We start from the raw sequence: 17,953 nt of genomic DNA, 5'->3' as shown, positions 1-17,953 counted from the left end.
GGTAGTGTGTGGTCATGACCTCTGTGTTGAACCTGTTGACTAGCTCCATAGTAAGGCATCAGGGTGTGTGAGATGAAACACCTAGACAGCTGGTGGAGGTGAATGCAAACACAGGGTCAGGCTTGCTGGCCTTGACCCAGCGTAAAAGAAAAAGAAAAGAAAAGAAAGAAAAGACTGTTTTCAGTCACAAATGCAACTTTTGGGTTTTATGACACTATGTACTTAGAGGAAATTAGTGTTCAAAATCTCAAAATAAAACTAGCTAGAACTAACAATAATATTTTAGTATCAGGTGTTGCATTGTAAGACTTCATCAAAGTTAGTCTATTAACAACCTTTGTCTTTTTTCTGTTAGCTGTTTACAAGAAACAACATTACACATTAAGTTGCATTAAAATGATATAGTTAGGGTTAGGGTTCAGAGTCAGTATCAGAGTCAGTTTAGTTTGCAGATACAAGGGAGGAGAAAAACTACAAAGGACTTTTAATACAATGCTCGTCAAACAGGTGCTTTTTGTATAAAAACCACTTCCGAGAGGCAGAAACAGCCCTAAAATACATGGTCAGATGTGTTGAATGTGTACATTGCCATGGTGATAAGACCAAGCAGTGCAATAAATAGTTGATGAAATTAGAGTCTGTTAGAGAGTTAAGCTCCTTTCAACCCAGACTAGCAAAGATAAAACACATCCAGGGGCCCAAGGTCCATCTGGTCTTCACCTGTGTTGAGTCTATTCAGAACCCTAAACCCCATTCTAACCTCTGTGACACTACAGGAATTTTAATAGAGATTCTGAGACAGAGTAAAAGAATGAGATTTAGAGATTGTCCACTCTTTGATGTCTGTCTGTCTTTAATACTCATCTTTCATTGCCTGTTCCTTTAACTGTTTTTTTTTCTTTCTCCATAACAGCTCTGCAGCCTCAAAGCCCTCACCTTGTTCAGATAAATCCATATCATACAGAGATTAATTGAAAACAATAGAGGTCCTGTATATGGATCTGGTCTTGAATGGATAAAAAGCCTGCACACAGATACAAAGACAATCTGAGGTGGGACAATGGACTCTTGAAAACTCTTCTGGTTCAGTAATAATAATTAATTTGCTAAATGTTTCTGTAAGTTGTATTTGCACTATAATTTGAGAGTGTGATAGATGGATGAGAAGGTAAAGGAAAACGTCTTTAAATAATATGAGAGAAATAAATTATTTGGAAAGATGCACAGCTGAAATGAATGTGAAAAAGCAACATTTTATTGCGTTACATAAAGTACAGTTTTTTTCCCAAAGAAGTTTTCATTGTGCTATTTACACGGTGGATTTGATTACAAGTAATTTTGCAAAGATATTCAAAGACCTTATTTACAGTATATAGCAGGAGTGGCGAACGTCAGTTCTGGAGATCCACAGTCCTGCATAGTTCAGCTCCAAACCTAATCAATCATACCTTAATAAGCTAAACAAGTTCTAAGAGTTACTGGAAAGCTACAGGCATAAAGTTTTTATACAAATCAACAGTTGTTGGTGTTGTTGAGAAGTACAAAGTAACCATGTCTATGTATGAAACTTTTATCACTGTCATGTTCAAGGTAAAGTTGGGTGGAGATCAGTGATCGTGTTTGGCCATTTTTGGATTAGAAGTCTCCGAATACTCTTACGAGTTTGATTGGCTCACAAGTGCAGGTAAGCCATGACTAGTCCAAGTTTGTTAAATATGGCTCCATGTGTGTGCCAAATTTCAGGTAGAGCTAAAGGTTTATTTACAGGATCCATTCTAAGCTTTGGTGAAGCTACACCAAAGTCATAACCTTGAGTGACGCTGGCTGAAAGCGCCGGATCTTCTTCTTCAGTGCTCTGGAAGCTTTGATGCGACAGGCTGCTGGCTCTGGGCGATGGTGTTGCTGAAGAGAAAAGCCCGCTGCTGTGGTCCCCATCGCAGCCTGAGCCCACACTAAACCACCTTCATCTTCCTCTTCTTCCTCCAACAGGTCCTCCTCATCCAGCGAGAGACTGCTGCCCGATTCTGAGGCTGTCTGAGAGCCCTGACTGGACTCGCTGTCTCCAAAACGGTTTGTGGTGTAGTCGCTCATCTCTCCATCACTGCTTGCTGCGATAGTAGAGTGAAAGAGTGATGCACACTCTGCAGAGTACTCCGAAAACTCTGACTCACAACGAGCAGGGTAGCGGCTGGAGATTGGAGCTGCTGGATATCTAGATTCCAAGTAACTGAAGTAAGAGGAGGTGGAAAGTGAGTGGGGAAGGGCCCGTGGAGGACAACCCCACTGACCTGAGCGAGGCCTGGCACTAACACTCCTTACCATGGCCCCCTTTCGAGAGTTTAACACCTCTTTGGATTTCTGGGTTTGGAGAGCTGGGGGCAAAGGGATCTCAGAGGAGGAAGGCCATTTCCGAGAACTTTGTTTCTTTTTGGCTTGGTCTACAGGAAGGTGCACAGGTTCTGGGGCTTTACGGGACTTACTGGACTTGGAGGTTTGGCATTGTTGAAGGTGAGGGTTGTTCTGGATGCAGTGTGAGTTGAAAAGTCCATTACAACTACAATCTGAGCAGTTCATTTGGGACTCTTCCAGATGTGTTACTCTCTCTTTGCATGAGCTGGACTGTTTTAAGTCAGCTTGGGTTTTGGTGCAGAACGCCCGAGACAAGTGTTTATGCTGCTGTTTCTTGGCTGAAGGCTTCTCAGAGCTCTTCTTTCTCAGTTTTACAGATTTCGTTTTCTTGTCTGCCTGACGCACTTTCACCCTCTGAGACCCTGCCGGAACAAACTGTGCATGGACAAATTCTGATTGAGGTGCGCCGCCTTTATCACCAAAATAAGCTCTACCATCTTCTCTTGATCTCCTCTCTACTGGCTTTGGGATCATAGATGGGTCCTTGGAAAACTGTCCACCCCCTTTATCTGAGAGTCCATTCTCAGACTCAGTACCAGCCATGCTTGAGGCATTCTTTATGGGAAAGTAATTCTTTTGGAGATCCATAGAAGGTGTTGAGTGTGTGCCATGGCACAATGTCTTGACCTCAGTTTCTTCGGAATTGGGCTCCATACCAGGTGCATTCCTCTGCTGCTGATTGCTCTGTAGTGATGAAGATTTTTGCCCAGTCTCCAGTGCATTTTCTAAGGGCATTGATATTTGCTGAAGGCATCCTAGCAGTTGAGGACCATTCAGCTGCCCGTAGGACATTTCTTGTGATCTGGGTCTTTGCTCCTGTGTACTGCTAACAGTGTCAGTTCTTTTCATGCTTAACAGGTTCATCTTACTGGAGCTTCGCTGTAGTAGCTTGTTGATGTATCCAGCAGTCCTGGAATTTGTCGTCCATTCATTTGGGTTTTGGGTTTCCTCTTCAAGACCCACTCCAGACATTCCATCAAGTGCTACTGGATTTCCCTGAACAGTGGTGCAACTGAAGATGGGGCTTTGTAAGGCCACAGCATGCAGTGGACTGGGATAACAGTACACTTCTGTCCCATTGCTAGATACCAGGTTACTCTGGTATTTGGGGTCTACTGAGGGGTTTTGGAGGCTACCACAAGGGGTGGAGCTCTTCACATCAGTAGATTTGAAGCAGCCAAAACCAGGTGCAATCATTCGGTCAAGGTCCCCTGAAAGAAACACACAAGAGAAATGGGCATCAAGAAAATGTACTTTACATTTCAGAAGTTAAGCTGGTTATGACTATAGTGCCTGGAACAAGATTCTACCCTTATACCCATAATTTTTTGTTAAAACTTTACCTAAATAACACATTTTCACACTTACCTGTGGAAACAGGTCTTTGTCTTGCTCTTTCAGCTCGAGCTGATGTTGTTCGTATACAGCTGCTACCGAGCTTCACTCCTGATCGTGGTGTATCGGACTGGGCAGTGCTCTCATCAGCAGAACAACGACGGGACACAATGGTTTGTCTGGAACCACTTCGGCCATGTGGCACATATGAGGTGGGGAGATGAGGAAGCAGACTGGTTTGAGATGAGGAGGAGAGACTCTCACTGTAGACGGAGGTGCATGAATTGGACAATGAGCCTGAACCACCATCACTGAGCTCATAGAACCCTGGGAGTAGAAATTAGCACTGTTAGAATCAATACAGAGTTCATTTTGTGCAACAAAAAAATGCTTGATGTTGCTTGATCTTTTTAAAGATGATGTGTGCAATTTGTCACTGTTATGTCAAACACATTACAATTCCATTTGGTGTTGGCAAATGGAGCAGAAATTACAATTAGTGATATGTGAATGGGTATGTTTAGTCACCTGAACTGGGTCTGCTGTCACTCTCTAGGTGTTCAGTGGATGCTTTACACACATCCAGTTTCAGGTCATTGATATGCTGATCTAGCTGCTGGAGATGAGTCTTCAATCCCACATCCTGTTTGCGCAGGCGTGTCTGCAGGTACAACACACATTCACAAATATTAGTATGCAAATAAATCGCCTTCATATCATGCATTATCACATACAATTTATTTAATGCACCATGCAGTGTTTAGTACATTTATTAACAACATTTTCAGACTTGTATATAAACTAGGTATTCATAAAACAAATACTAAGCTGAAAGTTTGAGAATTATGAAGTGCATTAAACTCCAAGTCAGTCAAGCACAACAGAACTAAGTGTGCTTTGGTATTCTTCATTCTGATTCCAAACTAACCACAGGAAAACATGGAAAACTGGAAGCTTCCAGACATTTAATGGCTCATATGACTCCTGCTGTTATACGACGTAGGCAAGAGGAGAAAAGACATAGAGAGAGGAAGCAAATAAAGAAGGAAAGAGGTTTACTATTAACTAGGCAAGGATAAAGGGTAGCCCGGGGGAAGTGCTGTAAGATTACTAATCTCTCTCCTGGAGAGGAACACAAACTATTGTGTAAACCAAATGTATAGGAACAAGAGGAAATGACAATGCCAAATACAGAAAATCTATAATGGTTGACTGTAAACCAGATTTGCAAAGTAAAGAGTCACAAATGTGCCAAACTCTGACAATGCACAAATTTTAGTCTGTCTTCTTTGTACTTGCTGGTTAGTGAAACAGAAGAATGAGGAACACTAATCCGATTTTATCTGAGGGTATTACTGTAAATTATGGTTGTGTGGATAATGCAACCAGTTAAAACAAACCACTTAAACTGAGAAAATCCTTACTGATAATAGGTTTAATATTATGATGAAGGGTTTTCTAAACTTAAGGGGTTTGTTGTAGCTGGGTACTGATATTTGAATGAATATGAAGGTAAACCTGCCAGATGTTTTCTCAAGGTTCCTAGATATGACTAATTAAACCTTTCTTTTTAAACATTGCAAAATGAGCAATTTCTGTCTGAAAATTTAGAGCAGAGCATAACTAAAAACCATGTAATTCACTACAAAAACCTTCATAAGTTTTTCAGGAAATTACTATTCCTGGAAATGTACTGATATTTTGTTTAGCTTTCTGTTAATTTTGGAAGTGTACTTATCTTAAACAGCGTATCAGAATCTTAATGCACACATACATCTGCATTGGTAGAGCTCTTATTGTAGATTATATCCACTGTGCAATTACAATGTGCTTTGGAAAAAAGATTCCATTTCGTGATTGGTTTAAATGAACACTACTGCCAGTGTCTAATATGTCTATAGACCAGAGTCACTTTGACCGTCGAGCTTTAGAAGAGTTCAACAAAAGTCCAAAAGGTTCAAACGTGCATTGGCTGCGGGGTCAAATCTGTGTCGCCGACCGGGCCACAGTTCCTCTGTTGCCATTCTCATTAAATTGGGTTAATCATCAGAAACAGACTGGCCCCCCTCAGAGCCCTTGATTTATGACCCCTCACTACATGACCCCCAGCTGAGCCTGTGATTCAGCACTGGATCCAATCATCAAGGGCACTGCCGAACCATGCACAAAATACACACACCAGTGAATCCTCACTACAGTAAGAGCACATGTGAATGTAGGTTTTATTCAAAGATTCTCATTTGCTGCTGGGAAATCTACTTAATAATGTAGGAACTGACTATAAAAGATCTGGTAGATCTATCTATATCCATTCAAACTGATCACATTAGATCGATTCTTTGTTAACATTCATAACCAAAATGTAAATACATGTGAAGTGTTTTAAAAGAGACATTAATGTATTTTACATGTTTTTGTCAGCTATAACTGAAAGGAAAAACTGTCTTCATGTCATGAGCATTTTTTTTTTTTTACTTGGCTGGTGTGAATAGTCATATGACTAGAGCTTGCTTCTCTAAGATGATGTCTTTGTCAAAGCTCCATAAATGTAAGGCAAATAAAAGCTGTAAAAGCATAATACAGATATTATATTTGATACATAATATATTTAAATGACCTATTACTGGTATTATTAATATGAATAAGATTGCTTTAATTCACAAGGCAATCGTCAGAGCCCAAGTGTGGACTGTCTGATTCACACGGCTTTTATTATAAAATGCAAAGTACATTTAAATACGCATATATACTTTAAGATATTTGTTGCCCACCTGTTAGAAAAAAAATTAAACTGTATACAATTGTCACCAAAATAAACCACAAACTTCAAAATTATTAATAAGATGTCTTACCAGCTGTTGTTTGAGTAGAGTAAGTGTTGCCTCCAGTCTCAGTTCCTCTGTGCTCACCTTCTCGTGTTTTGATGTCTCGGTGTCCTCTCTGTTCAGGGTCAGAGCCCAGTGCACCATGGCACTCTGTTTGTCCCGGAGGAAATGAAGCTCCTGCAGTCCAGCCAGCGCTGCGTGCAGCCTCTCTCCTGTCCTCCCCCGGCCCATTCCTTCTGCTGCGCTCAGCACACCTGACCCAGGTATTTTTCTTCCCAACATTATCAGACGTGCTGTATAGACATTTCCAGAGAGGCGAAAAAATAACGTGATCCGCTATGTGACTGAGCTTGTTCAGTGTGAATCAACTATTGTGTTTGGACGAAGCGCGTGAGTGTATACAGTACCTGTTTAACCCCGCCCACCTCCGCGCGGACCGTGAAAAACCACGCCCCTCGCAGGCTGATTGGCGGACATTGACTGAGGATGGTCGGCGAATTTGCCAATCTTGCTTTGGTAAATGTCTTGAGGCATGAATGTTGATGAGGTTACGTGATCAAACGCTCGAAGCAGTCAAGCTAGCAAGCAAGGAAAAAAAAGTTACTAAAGGTTAGTGTAAACAAATTAATATTTATGAGCTGAGACATCGCTCTGTCTGTATCAGGATTCGCTGATATCTATCAGGATACGTATCAGTATTCAGGATGCTTAGATACCTAAACAATTTTATAAATACCTGAAATACATATTAATATAAATATATAAAAATATTAATATTATAAAAATAATAAAAATAATTATTTTATTTATTTACTTATACATTTTTTTTAAGCCCTGTAATTCCTTTCTGAATTGTTGGATACCATAAGCGCGACTCTAGTGATTTGTTGGTAAGGGTTGGTGGATTGTTTAATGTGATATATATGGGGAAAAAACAATACAAATATTAAAACCAAGAAATGAGTTATTCATAATAGACACAACAAATCCAGATTAAATTGTCTACCTTTTATATGTGTTTTATACGTTTATCCACGTGCATACACAATAAACAAATCAAACTTCGTTTGAACAATTAGCCACAAACGCCAACTTTCTTACACATAGTTCATGTCTGTAAAATGATGTTCAAAGAACATAATATATTATAAACTGATCATTAAAATAAGTGCAATGGAAACATTTTTAACACTATCCAGAAAAAAAGAATGTCTGTAAGTTACATGCTAATGGTTTTGGACATAGTTCATGTCTGTAAAAATGATGTCCAAAGAGCTGAAATTATAAAAACTATATATATATATATATGTGTGTGTGTGTGTGTGTGTGTGTGTGTGTGGTGTGTGTGTGTGTGTGTGTGTGTGTGTGTGTGTGTGTGGACCATGCTGAGCGTCAAACAGAGTTTATTACACTGAGAGTATCTGGAATCCTGCATTTTTGTGATGTACACAGGAAACGTGTGTTGATGAGAACAGGACGTCAGATAGCATCAGGGATCGAGCCCTCATCGCTGGCAGAGACACTGTGATGTAAAGTCTTTCCCCTACAGCTTAGATGAGTTTACCTCTGACAGCCACAGGATGTGGGAGAGGAAGTGAGATACAGGAGAGATGCAAAAATAAATACCTCAAACAGACCTTTATGTGTAAGCCAAAGGATGCAAAATCTGATCAAGATTAAATACAATGTTTTATCAATGTCATAAATGCGAGATGGTTTGATTAAGTTTTCGAGTCAGCCATCTAAACAGATGAGAATCTTCCAAACCCTGTCCAGGTCATATTTTACCACAAAATGAAAAGAGTAAAAATAATCTTATTTTGCATTACAAAAAATAAAGTGTATTTTTAGGACCTTTAGCATTCTAGTTCTCATGATTATGTAGCACAAAAAGCCAAATCATAATGAAAAATAAAAAGTCATTATGTTTTTGTAATACAGTTGTGAAAAATGCATGCAATACATTTATACAGTGTAATAATTTATGCAAAAACCTAGTCAGAAATTAAACAAAAAACAATTAAAAATCGAAAAAGAAACAATTACAAATAAACATACCAGTAATTATAAATTTTATGTAAAATATAGTTTCCTCTTTTGTATTTTGGCAGAAATGTCTTTGTGAGATTCATCCATGCAGTGACATTTCGAAGTCAGAAACAGAAACCACAGCGAGACTCTACACTACCTCACAATAAGAATTTTTGCTGTTCAGGCCCGGCTCCACGGGGGGGCCAGGGTGTGCCTGGCCCCCCCAATCAGAGGCTTGGCCCACCCTGGCCCCACACCACATAACAGCCAATCACAAAATTAAAAGTGCCCCTTTTTATCAAATCCATCTAAAGTTACTTAATTGATACAAGATCTGTTAAGGGGTCAAAAAAAATTACAAATGCAAAAAGCGAATGTAAAAATAAACGTCAACCATTTTTATCTATCTATCTATCTATCTATCTATCTATCTATATATATATATATACAGTACAGACCAAAAGTTTGGAAACATTACAATAATATACAGTACAGACCAAAAGTTTGGAAACATTACTATTTTTTAATGTTTTAATGTAAAGTTTCTTCTGCTCATCAAGCCTGCATTTATTTGATCAAAAATACAGAAAAAAAACAGTAATATTGTGAAATATTATTACAACTTAAAATAATAGTTTTCTATTTGAATATACTTAAAAAAAAAAAATTTATTCCTGTGATGCAAAAGCTGAATTTTCAGCATCATTACTCCAGCCTTCAGTGTCACATGTAACATCCAGTCTATCACACATGATCATTTAGAAATCATTCTAATATTCTGATTTATTATGAGTGTTGGAAACAGTTCTGCTGTCTAATATATTTGATGAATAATTAAAGGTTAAAAGAACTGCATTTATTTATTTTCAAAATAAAAAAAAAATTCTAATAATATATATTCTAATAATATATTTTTTTCCTGCTTTACTATCACTTTTTTTTATCAATTTAACACACATCCTTGCTGAATAAAAAGTATTGATTTTATTTAAAAAAAAAAAGAAAGAAAAAAAAAATTACTGACCCCAAATTACTGACCAGTAGTGTATATTGTTATTACAAAATATTTATATTTTGAAAACATAGCTTCTTTTTTTTTATTTTTTATTTTTTTTACTTTTTATTCATCAATCCAACATAAAAAAGTATCACATGTTCTGAAAAAATATTAAGCAGCAGAACTGTTTCCAACTTTGATAATGAATCATCATATTAGAATGATTTCTAAAGGATCATGTGATAATGATCCTAAAATTCAGCTTTTGCATCACAGAAATAAATGATAATTTAAAGTATAATAAATTTTAAAAACAATTATTTTTAAATTGTAATAATATATCAATCAATATTACATTTTTTTCTGTATTTTTGATCAAATAAATGCAGGCTTGATGAGCAGAAGAAACTTCTTTCAAAAACATTAAAAATAGTAATTCCAAACTTTTTGGTCTATACTGAATATATATATATATATATATATATATATATTATATATATAATATATAAAGTTATATCCGACCGGCCCACCTGGGATATCATTTGGCCCACCTTTCATCTCATATCGGAGCATGTTTGCTCATAAACTTACCACAGCGAGACGTTACACTGCGTCACGAGGAGCATGTTTGCTGTTACCAGCAGGTGGCGCTATGACCTAAGCATTAAGTGCAGTATTTGCCTCCTCGTGAATCTCAGGAAAACTTTTGTCTTAGACACACTACACACTTAAATGCAATAGGAAAAGAAAAAAAATATATATATATATATATATATATATATATATATATATATATATATAATATATATATATATATATATATATATTGTCTTTTATTGTCTTACTTCTGGGTGTTTTACTTTCATTTTACTTTCTAGTTTTAATAATAACTAATAGGCCTTCTTTTTTTTCCTCTTCTTTGTGGTGATTTTAAATTTTTTTTGTATTAATTCTCTTCTTTGTGGTGATTTTAAAACGATTTTACAGTAGTATTTTTTTTTTTACATTTAAATCTAATTTTCTAATCAAATGAGGTGGGAATAATTATCTTATTTTGATTTGGGGGTTACTGATGAACTAAAAAAATGACATCACTGCCTGAGACTTTGAACTAAAGATGATCTGTTAGTTTTCAATAAGGATGTTTACTAAAACGCTTCTCTGTATGTACAGTACGTGACGTATGTGTGATGCTGGCTCAGGGAAAATGTCATCTTGCAGCATCGTGAGGGTCCAGTGTCTCAGCCATTTGCTTTGATCAGTGCGAGGCGAAGGTCTTGGACTGTAAACTGCATGAGCACGTAAGGGGAAAGTGATTCTAATCTTGTCTTGCCTTAAATCTCTGCCGCAGATACAGGTCCAGTGGACATAATAATACTAACATTGTGCTCTCTGGATGTCCCTATGCCCTTATCCCCTTCAAAGCCCTTCCTTATAGTGATGTCACAATGGGTTTGATCCCTCAGTGTCTTCCTCTGCCACTATACATACCAATAAGGGTGTGAGTAAATGGCTACATGCTGATGTAATGTCAAATAAACACACATGCTCCGTTGCAAAACCTAGCGAGCTGCGTAGCTCTGCTGTCTACGAAGCACACAACCTATAATCTTAAAGGAATGAATCACCTAAAAAATTAATATTTGCTGAAAATGTACTCATTCTCAGGCCATCAATGAGTTTGTTTCTTGTAGAAATGTAGCATTACATAATTTGCTCACCAGTGGATCCTTTGCAGTGAATGAGTGCCGTCAGAATAAGAGTCCAAAGCAATATTATGGATAGAAGTCTCGCCGGAACCACAGTTTGAAGTTACAAACATCTTAATGATGAATTTGTTTATTACAAAATACAGCTTTTCACTTTACTAGTCGATAATTTATGGAGTGGAGTGGTGTGGATTACTTGTGATGTTTTTATAAGCTGTTTGGACTCTCATTCTGACGGCACCCATTCACTGCAATGTATCCATTGGTGAGCAAGTGATGTAATGAATTTCTCCAAATCTGTTCTGATGAAGAAACAAACAAATATACATCTTGAATGACCAGAGGGTGAGTAAATGAGGGTGAGTTCAGCAAATGTTTCGATTTAGGATTTCTATTCTTTAAAAAAGGTTTCTAAAGGGGCTTTTAACAGTGATGCCATAGAAGAACCTTTTTTTTGGCTCCCTAAAGAACCTTTTTCCTTTTTTTCTTTTTTTTTTTCTTAGTGTGAAAAATATTTTAGTACTCTGAAGAGCCTTTTGTGGAATTGAAAGGTTCCATTAATGTTAAAAAAATTTTGTGGAACCAAAGATGCCAATAAAGAACCTTTATTCTTAAGCATGCAGATTAAAGCATTTAATTGGGAGGGAAAACAAATGACACCAGAAGGATTTTCCTCATTGCATGTACTTTTAAGGAACAGATCTTGATAACAGTTCTGTTTTTATTTCTTCTCCTTAATGCAGAGCTTTTATCTTCAATATGTGTCTCAATTTATCCATGTAATTTTTTTTTCTTTTTGTTTATCTATCTCTCATTCTCTCTCCTCCACCTTCACGAATGCAGCCGTCCAAATAAGACACAAAGGCCTCAAAACACAACCATAGCGACAGACAGAGATCCAGCACAGAGCTTTTAAAGGATCGGAATCTTTGAGAGGGCAGAAGAAAGAAGCGTTCGGTGATAAGGTGTACCTGTATTTGTGAGGCAATAAAGGAGAGGTCACAAACAACAGGAAGTGGAGCAGGGGGAGTGAAAGGTAAACAGGAACTGTTGTCATATGTGGAACTGAGACAGTGATGAATACAAGAAAACAAACACATCTTTATGTAGGTGTTCACAGGGCTCACGGTCTTCAAGCCACCAGCATCTGATATCATGCACAAGGTATTTTACTGTGTGTGTGTGTGTGTGTGTGTGTGTGTGTGTGTGTGTGTGTGCGTGTGCGTGCGTGCGTGCGATTTGAATGGAGTTTTATTTGAGTGTGTAGTGTCGATTGTCTTTCTGAAAATATGCACTTGCTGCAACCCAAAGCAAAACTTTATTGCTGTTTCATTGCTACGGAGGATAAATTTAGTTCAGATGTTTCAGATAAGATACTTGTTGACATGCAGTGAAAGTATAAAGCTATAAAATGAATGTGGATAGCAACTCAGAGAGTCTGAGATGTGAAAATATGTGAGATTACTGGGTTATCAGTCAATGGAGAAAAATCTGAGAAGCAAGAGACTTATTTGTTGTGCATGATAGGAAGAAAGAAATAATGTATTTGTATAAATATGCACACAGTTGGTATGTGTGTGTGTGTGTGTGTGTGTGTGTGTGTGTGTGTGTGTGTGTGTGTGTGTGTGTGTGTGTGTGTGTGTGTGTGTGTGTGTGTGTGTGTGTGTGGTGTGTGTGGGTGTGTATGGTCTCCTGTCATGAGGGGTTTCCCATGCTGGTTGTCTGATTGAGTCTCGGAGCTTCATTCACTAACAAAACCACAGATATGGGATTTCAGACATCAAAGAACATTTTTTCTTTACCTAAAAACATCTCTGAATCCGTTCTGCACACTTTCCCACAGAAAGAAAGTTACTTCTTTACACGTTATAGCACTTAATTCACCTTTCTTTCAGTGTACTTGTATATATTTATTATGTATGTTAACTCAAACTTGTAAAAAAAATATATATATATATATATAATTAAATGCAAAATATAAACCCAAGTAGCCTATAATTTCTTTTAAAGGAATATAACACAATCACTCTTTTTTTTCAAGCAAAAACATTTCACAGTTTATATAATAGAAGATTAAAAAACAGACAAAAGATATACAACATTTGTATTCAGTAAGGATGCATTAAATTGACTAAGAGGCAGTAAACGCTTTAATTTTTTTTTTTTTTTTTTTATTAAACTTACTATTCATCAAGGAATCATGAGAAATGTTACAGTTTCCTCAATAAAAAAGAAAGAAAAAAAGAATGAATAAATAAAAACTATTTTCAACATTGATGATAATAAAAATCTCAATTTTTTTCAACAGTACAGTATATCCACTAAAAATTATATAAAAAAAGAAATAATTTTATGTAGCAATTAGTTTTTAAATGTGGTTTATTATGCTATTTCCTGGTTTTATTGTACATATTATTCCATTTAGTAATTTTATTATTCCATTTGCAACTAATCTAACCTCCTTAATCTGATATATTTCTGAGTGAAGCAAGTTATTCACCAAGAAAATAAAATGTGGAACAATACTCTATCCATCAGGAATTGACTGGATTGTGAAAAGTGAGCATTACAGTCCAGAACAGAGGCAGGTGGATGGATGCGAGGGGTTGAAAAGTAAAAGTGTTTTGTGAAGTCATTATAGAGGCACTAGAAGTTTTGATACAAATACATGCATTTTTCTTTCTTTTGAAATAATGTGCATTAATATTCCAAAATTTTGATTTCATGTTGCTGTTAAGTATCCAAATACTGGTCTTTTAATATTACACAGGGCTTTACAGGCCATGATGTAAGACATGTGTGCAGGTGTGGCCACCCACACAAAGACAAATTCTCTCGGTTTGAAGAGATGAGAAGTATTGATTTACTCTGATGTCATGTTACTCTCATGTGGAGACCATTTGTCTGATTTTATTAGTGCTGTAAGTGTCATGCAGTGAAAAGAAAGGCATCCCATAAAACCATCTATCTGTAAACCTGTCCATCCGTTCCTGTGGTAAGACCCGGTATTACCCACAATCCTCTTTGTTCTAAACCACATCTGAGCAAAAACAAAGCCAAGTATCTCTGATATATCAATGAGATGTCTACACAAGCCACTGGCATCAACACTGTGTGTGTGTGTGTGTGTGTGTGTGTGTGTGTGTGTGTGTGTGTGTGTGTGTGTGGAGGAGCATGTCCAAACATGTTTCTCAGCTAGTCACCACTAATATATTATTTCCACTTTGTTTATCTTTTATGAGGGTCTGTGGGGCTTTTATGCTATTATATACTGTATACAGTATCAGCACTGTTAGAGTAGATGTTTAGATAGTGACTGATGAGTGCTGTGCTTTATTAAAGCTTAAAGGGATCGTTCACCCAAAAATGAAAAGTCTGTCATCATTTACTCACCCTCATGTTGTTCCAAACCCGCATGACGTTCTTTCTTCAGTGGAAGACAAAAGGAGATTTCAGCAGAACGTCTGCTCTTTTCCGTATGAAAGCATACAGTGACCAGAGGCAATCAAGCTACAGAAAGGCAAAAAATGCATCATTAAAGCATCATAAAAGTCCTCTGAAGCCATATGATACATTTCAGGCTCTTCCTCACATAAGCTAGTATGGCATTAAAATCTCATTTGCACTTTTGTATAGTCAATCTCGCAGCATCTCATTTGGTCACATGACATGAAAACCAATGGTGTGCAAACCACATTGACATCAAAGCTTGCACAATGTGTTCTTATGTTGCATAGTGAATATGCATAATTAGCTGCTGTGAAGGGGAAAGATTATCAGTGAATAATGATTTAAATTTTTACATAGTGCCACCTTTTGCCTTCAAAATTGAAAGAAGAAATCATATGGGATTACAACAACGTGATGGTGAAAAAAGAATAACAAATTAGATTTTTTGGTTAACAGCTTGTAGCAATCAAATTAGCAGCATCATTTATTGCATAAATTTACACTTAAATATTTACAATGTTGATCAAAGGTTTGGGGTTGGTAAGTTTTTTTAATGTTTTTGAAAGAAATCTCTTATTCTCACCATGACTGCATTTGTTTGATCAAAAATACAGTAAAAACAGAAATAATTGTGAAATATTATTACGGTTTTCTATTTAAATATATTTTTAAATGTGATTTATTTCTGTGATACAAAGCTGAATTTTCAGCATCTTGAAAACAGTTGTTCGGCTTAATATTAATAAGGTGTAATAAATTTTTTCCAGGATTCTTTGATGAATAGAAAGTTTAACGGCATTTATTTGCTATTGAAATCTTTTGTAACATTATTAATGTCTTTACTGTCACAGTTGACGAATGCAATGCATCTTTGAATAAAGCATTCATAATGATAATATTCACCCCAGACGTTTGAGTGATAGTGCATGTTCAATGTTTTATTACAAATGTGCACAGTTTGCAAAGGCTTTTTTTTATTTATTATTTATAGGTTTACTCATCTCACACTCGTTCGTTTCATGGGACTGTCGTATAACTCATGAGAGAACACATGTCTGCATGGACAAGGAAAGATAGATTCGTTAAGGGTTTTACCTGAAAGACTGCATTTAGCTCTTGGAGATTATGTAATAAGGGTGAATATAAAAACGTCAAGGTCCATTCAAGAGTGAGTTATCCAGACCAATCTCCAGTGGCCTGTATTCAGACACAGACCCTCTGCTAAAAGAGAAGCACTCTTTCTCCAGGAGCGGAGAGAGCTTGATTGCTTTAAGAGCGTGTAAAGTGCTGGTCCAAGTCGAATTCCACACATTGCAATCGTAAAACAGTCACCAAATTAATGTTAATCTGTTTTTAATGATGGAGTATCCCACAAAGACCACACTGCTTGGGAAAGTTTGACTTGGAGCCATCTCCAATAACAGAGACAGGAGAGGTGCACTGATAGACCTGATTTAAAGCAACTCTGACGTAAAAGTAAAAACCTCAGGGTAAAGGCCTCTATAGTTTATACTGCGTCAGAGAATGCTCTAAATCTATTGATTTCAAGTGAAATAGTGTGTTGCAAGAAAGTAAAATTCAAAGATTTACAAAAATCTTAAATATTAGGCAATATACTGTAATCCTCTTCTAGACTCATTTTAAAGCATCACACTGCAAAAAAAAAAAAAAAAAAAATACAAGTACTTGAGGTGCTATATGACAAAACGTGAATATAAAACATATATATTTTTTATATATATATTTCTCACCCCATTGGCAGATATCGTTATATTTGTTAAGCATAAACTCACTTAATTCTGAATCTAATTTATTTCATTTATTTTATTTTAAAGAGAAAAAATTAAGTGAGTTTGAAAATAAGAAAAATATTTGCCAGTGGTTTAAGAAAAATAAACATTTTTTTTTTCTCATCCCATTGGCAGTTTTTTTTAAGCATAAACTCACTTAATTCTGAATCTTATTTATTTTATTTTATTTTAAAGAAGAAAATAAGTAAAATTAAGTGAGTTTTTTTTGGTGAAAATGCGAAAAATATTTGCCAGTGGTTAAAGAAAAATAAAAAAAAATTATAAAAAAAATTTCACCCCAATTGGCAGATTTTTTTTCTTCATATTTTAAGCATAAACTCAATTTATTTTAAAAAAGAATGAATATAAGTAGTTTTGAGTAAGTAAATGTATCTTGATTTATGAATGTTTCGATATGTGTACTGGAAAACAAGACAAAAATACTAAGTTCATTGTTTTAATGCATAATGCATTGCATCAAACAAAGTGCCAGGGTATATTGTGTGTGTGTGTACAGTATGTGTGATTGTCTCTCTCTCAGGTGTAGTCATATTGATACTTACATATGCTTTTTTTTTTTTTTTTTTTTTTTGATTTATGGAAGAAAGAAATGGAAGTCATACAGCTTTAAAACAACATGAGGGTGAATAAATGACTTTAATGATCTGAATCTAAATGATTTTTATTGACTATGATGGTAATGTGATCACACCAGCAAATCTTATATGTCATGGATGTGTTTAGGAAATAGTCACGGCTCTTTAATTGTCGAAGTTGTCTCTAGTCTGCTCCAGGCTTTACCAGATGTCTGTGTGTTTATTCAGTTCTTGCTGAAGGACCTAAGTTCTCTTAGCCGGAGGCTTGAGCACCTGCACGCAGTGACCGCTGGTGGCTCTAGGACAAGAGGTTTGATTGACAGCAGCCCCGGCTGGAGTGTTATTCATCAAGAGGATGTAACACACACTGATAGACGTCTTTATACAGCTGTCATTCCAAAGCTGTCTGTTCTTCATCTCAGAGTAAAAAAAAAAGGTAAAGTATTAGTGACTTTATTTCTGGCTTTATGTTTTGTGACTATGCCTTTGTATCTCACAACTGACTATTTTTCTTTTAATACTGACTTTAGTATGTTATTTTAGTATAGATTATATTCTTAATAATATTAGTTATTATTAATAATATTAATATATTAATAATTCTATAATTAATATTACTAGAAAAACCATATGAATTTTACATGTGACATGTGACGTACATAATAGTAATCAAAGTACTTAAACTTAATTATTTCAGTCAGTCGCCAAAGCAACATTTCTCATTTTCATTAAAATGTTTAATTTTAATTAAAAAAAAAAAACATTAATGCTTAATTTTTATTTATTTAAATGACCAAAAATAATTTTAATA

The 17,953-nt window shown here is 36.0% G+C and overlaps 1 protein-coding gene and 1 long non-coding RNA gene across 4 annotated transcripts; one reads left to right on the top strand and one right to left on the bottom strand.

Annotated features, from left to right (window-relative positions):
- Positions 1-1,233: 1,233 nt before the first annotated feature.
- LOC109100451 (dapper homolog 2-like) lies at positions 1,234-6,960 on the bottom strand. 2 transcript variants are annotated; one of them, XM_042737466.1, is made up of 4 exons: positions 6,654-6,960; positions 4,273-4,405; positions 3,778-4,071; positions 1,234-3,620 (listed from the first exon to the last, which is right to left on the bottom strand). In XM_042737466.1, exons 1-4 carry the CDS (start codon positions 6,849-6,851, stop codon positions 1,792-1,794), a joined length of 2,454 nt encoding a protein of 817 aa, XP_042593400.1. In that variant the 5' UTR covers positions 6,852-6,960; the 3' UTR covers positions 1,234-1,791. The 2 variants fall into 2 exon arrangements, with proteins under 2 accessions (XP_042593400.1, XP_042593399.1); XM_042737465.1 differs by having other exon boundaries at positions 6,597-6,959.
- Positions 6,961-7,042: 82 nt separating this feature from the next.
- On the top strand, positions 7,043-17,596 carry LOC109100715. Of its 2 annotated transcripts, XR_006156332.1 has the most exons (4): positions 7,043-7,178; positions 10,771-10,898; positions 12,150-12,342; positions 17,371-17,596. It is a non-coding gene; the product is annotated as an uncharacterized LOC109100715 (long non-coding RNA). The 2 variants fall into 2 exon arrangements; XR_002019620.2 differs by lacking the exon at positions 17,371-17,596 and having other exon boundaries at positions 12,150-13,335.
- The last annotated feature ends 357 nt before the right edge of the window (positions 17,597-17,953 follow it).

Source organism: Cyprinus carpio, chromosome B13 (assembly GCF_018340385.1).
Source record: "Cyprinus carpio isolate SPL01 chromosome B13, ASM1834038v1, whole genome shotgun sequence".
In the NCBI taxonomy this organism is placed as follows: domain Eukaryota; kingdom Metazoa; phylum Chordata; class Actinopteri; order Cypriniformes; family Cyprinidae; genus Cyprinus; species Cyprinus carpio.
Note: the sequence above shows the minus strand (reverse complement) of the source record. Positions and strands in the feature narration are given on the sequence as shown.

What these genes read in the sequence shown, in the direction of transcription:
- LOC109100451 (XM_042737465.1), bottom strand. Translation starts at nt 6,851, where the DNA reads ATGTTGGGAAGAAAAATACCTGGGTCAGGTGTGCTGAGCGCAGCAGAA. An exon ending in TGACAGCAGACCCAGTTCAG is followed by an intron (nt 4,072 to 4,272) that starts GTGACTAAACAT and finishes TTCTACTCCCAG; the next exon opens with GGTTCTATGAGCTCAGTGAT. An exon ending in ACAAAGACCTGTTTCCACAG is followed by an intron (nt 3,621 to 3,777) that starts GTAAGTGTGAAA and finishes TGTTTCTTTCAG; the next exon opens with GGGACCTTGACCGAATGATT.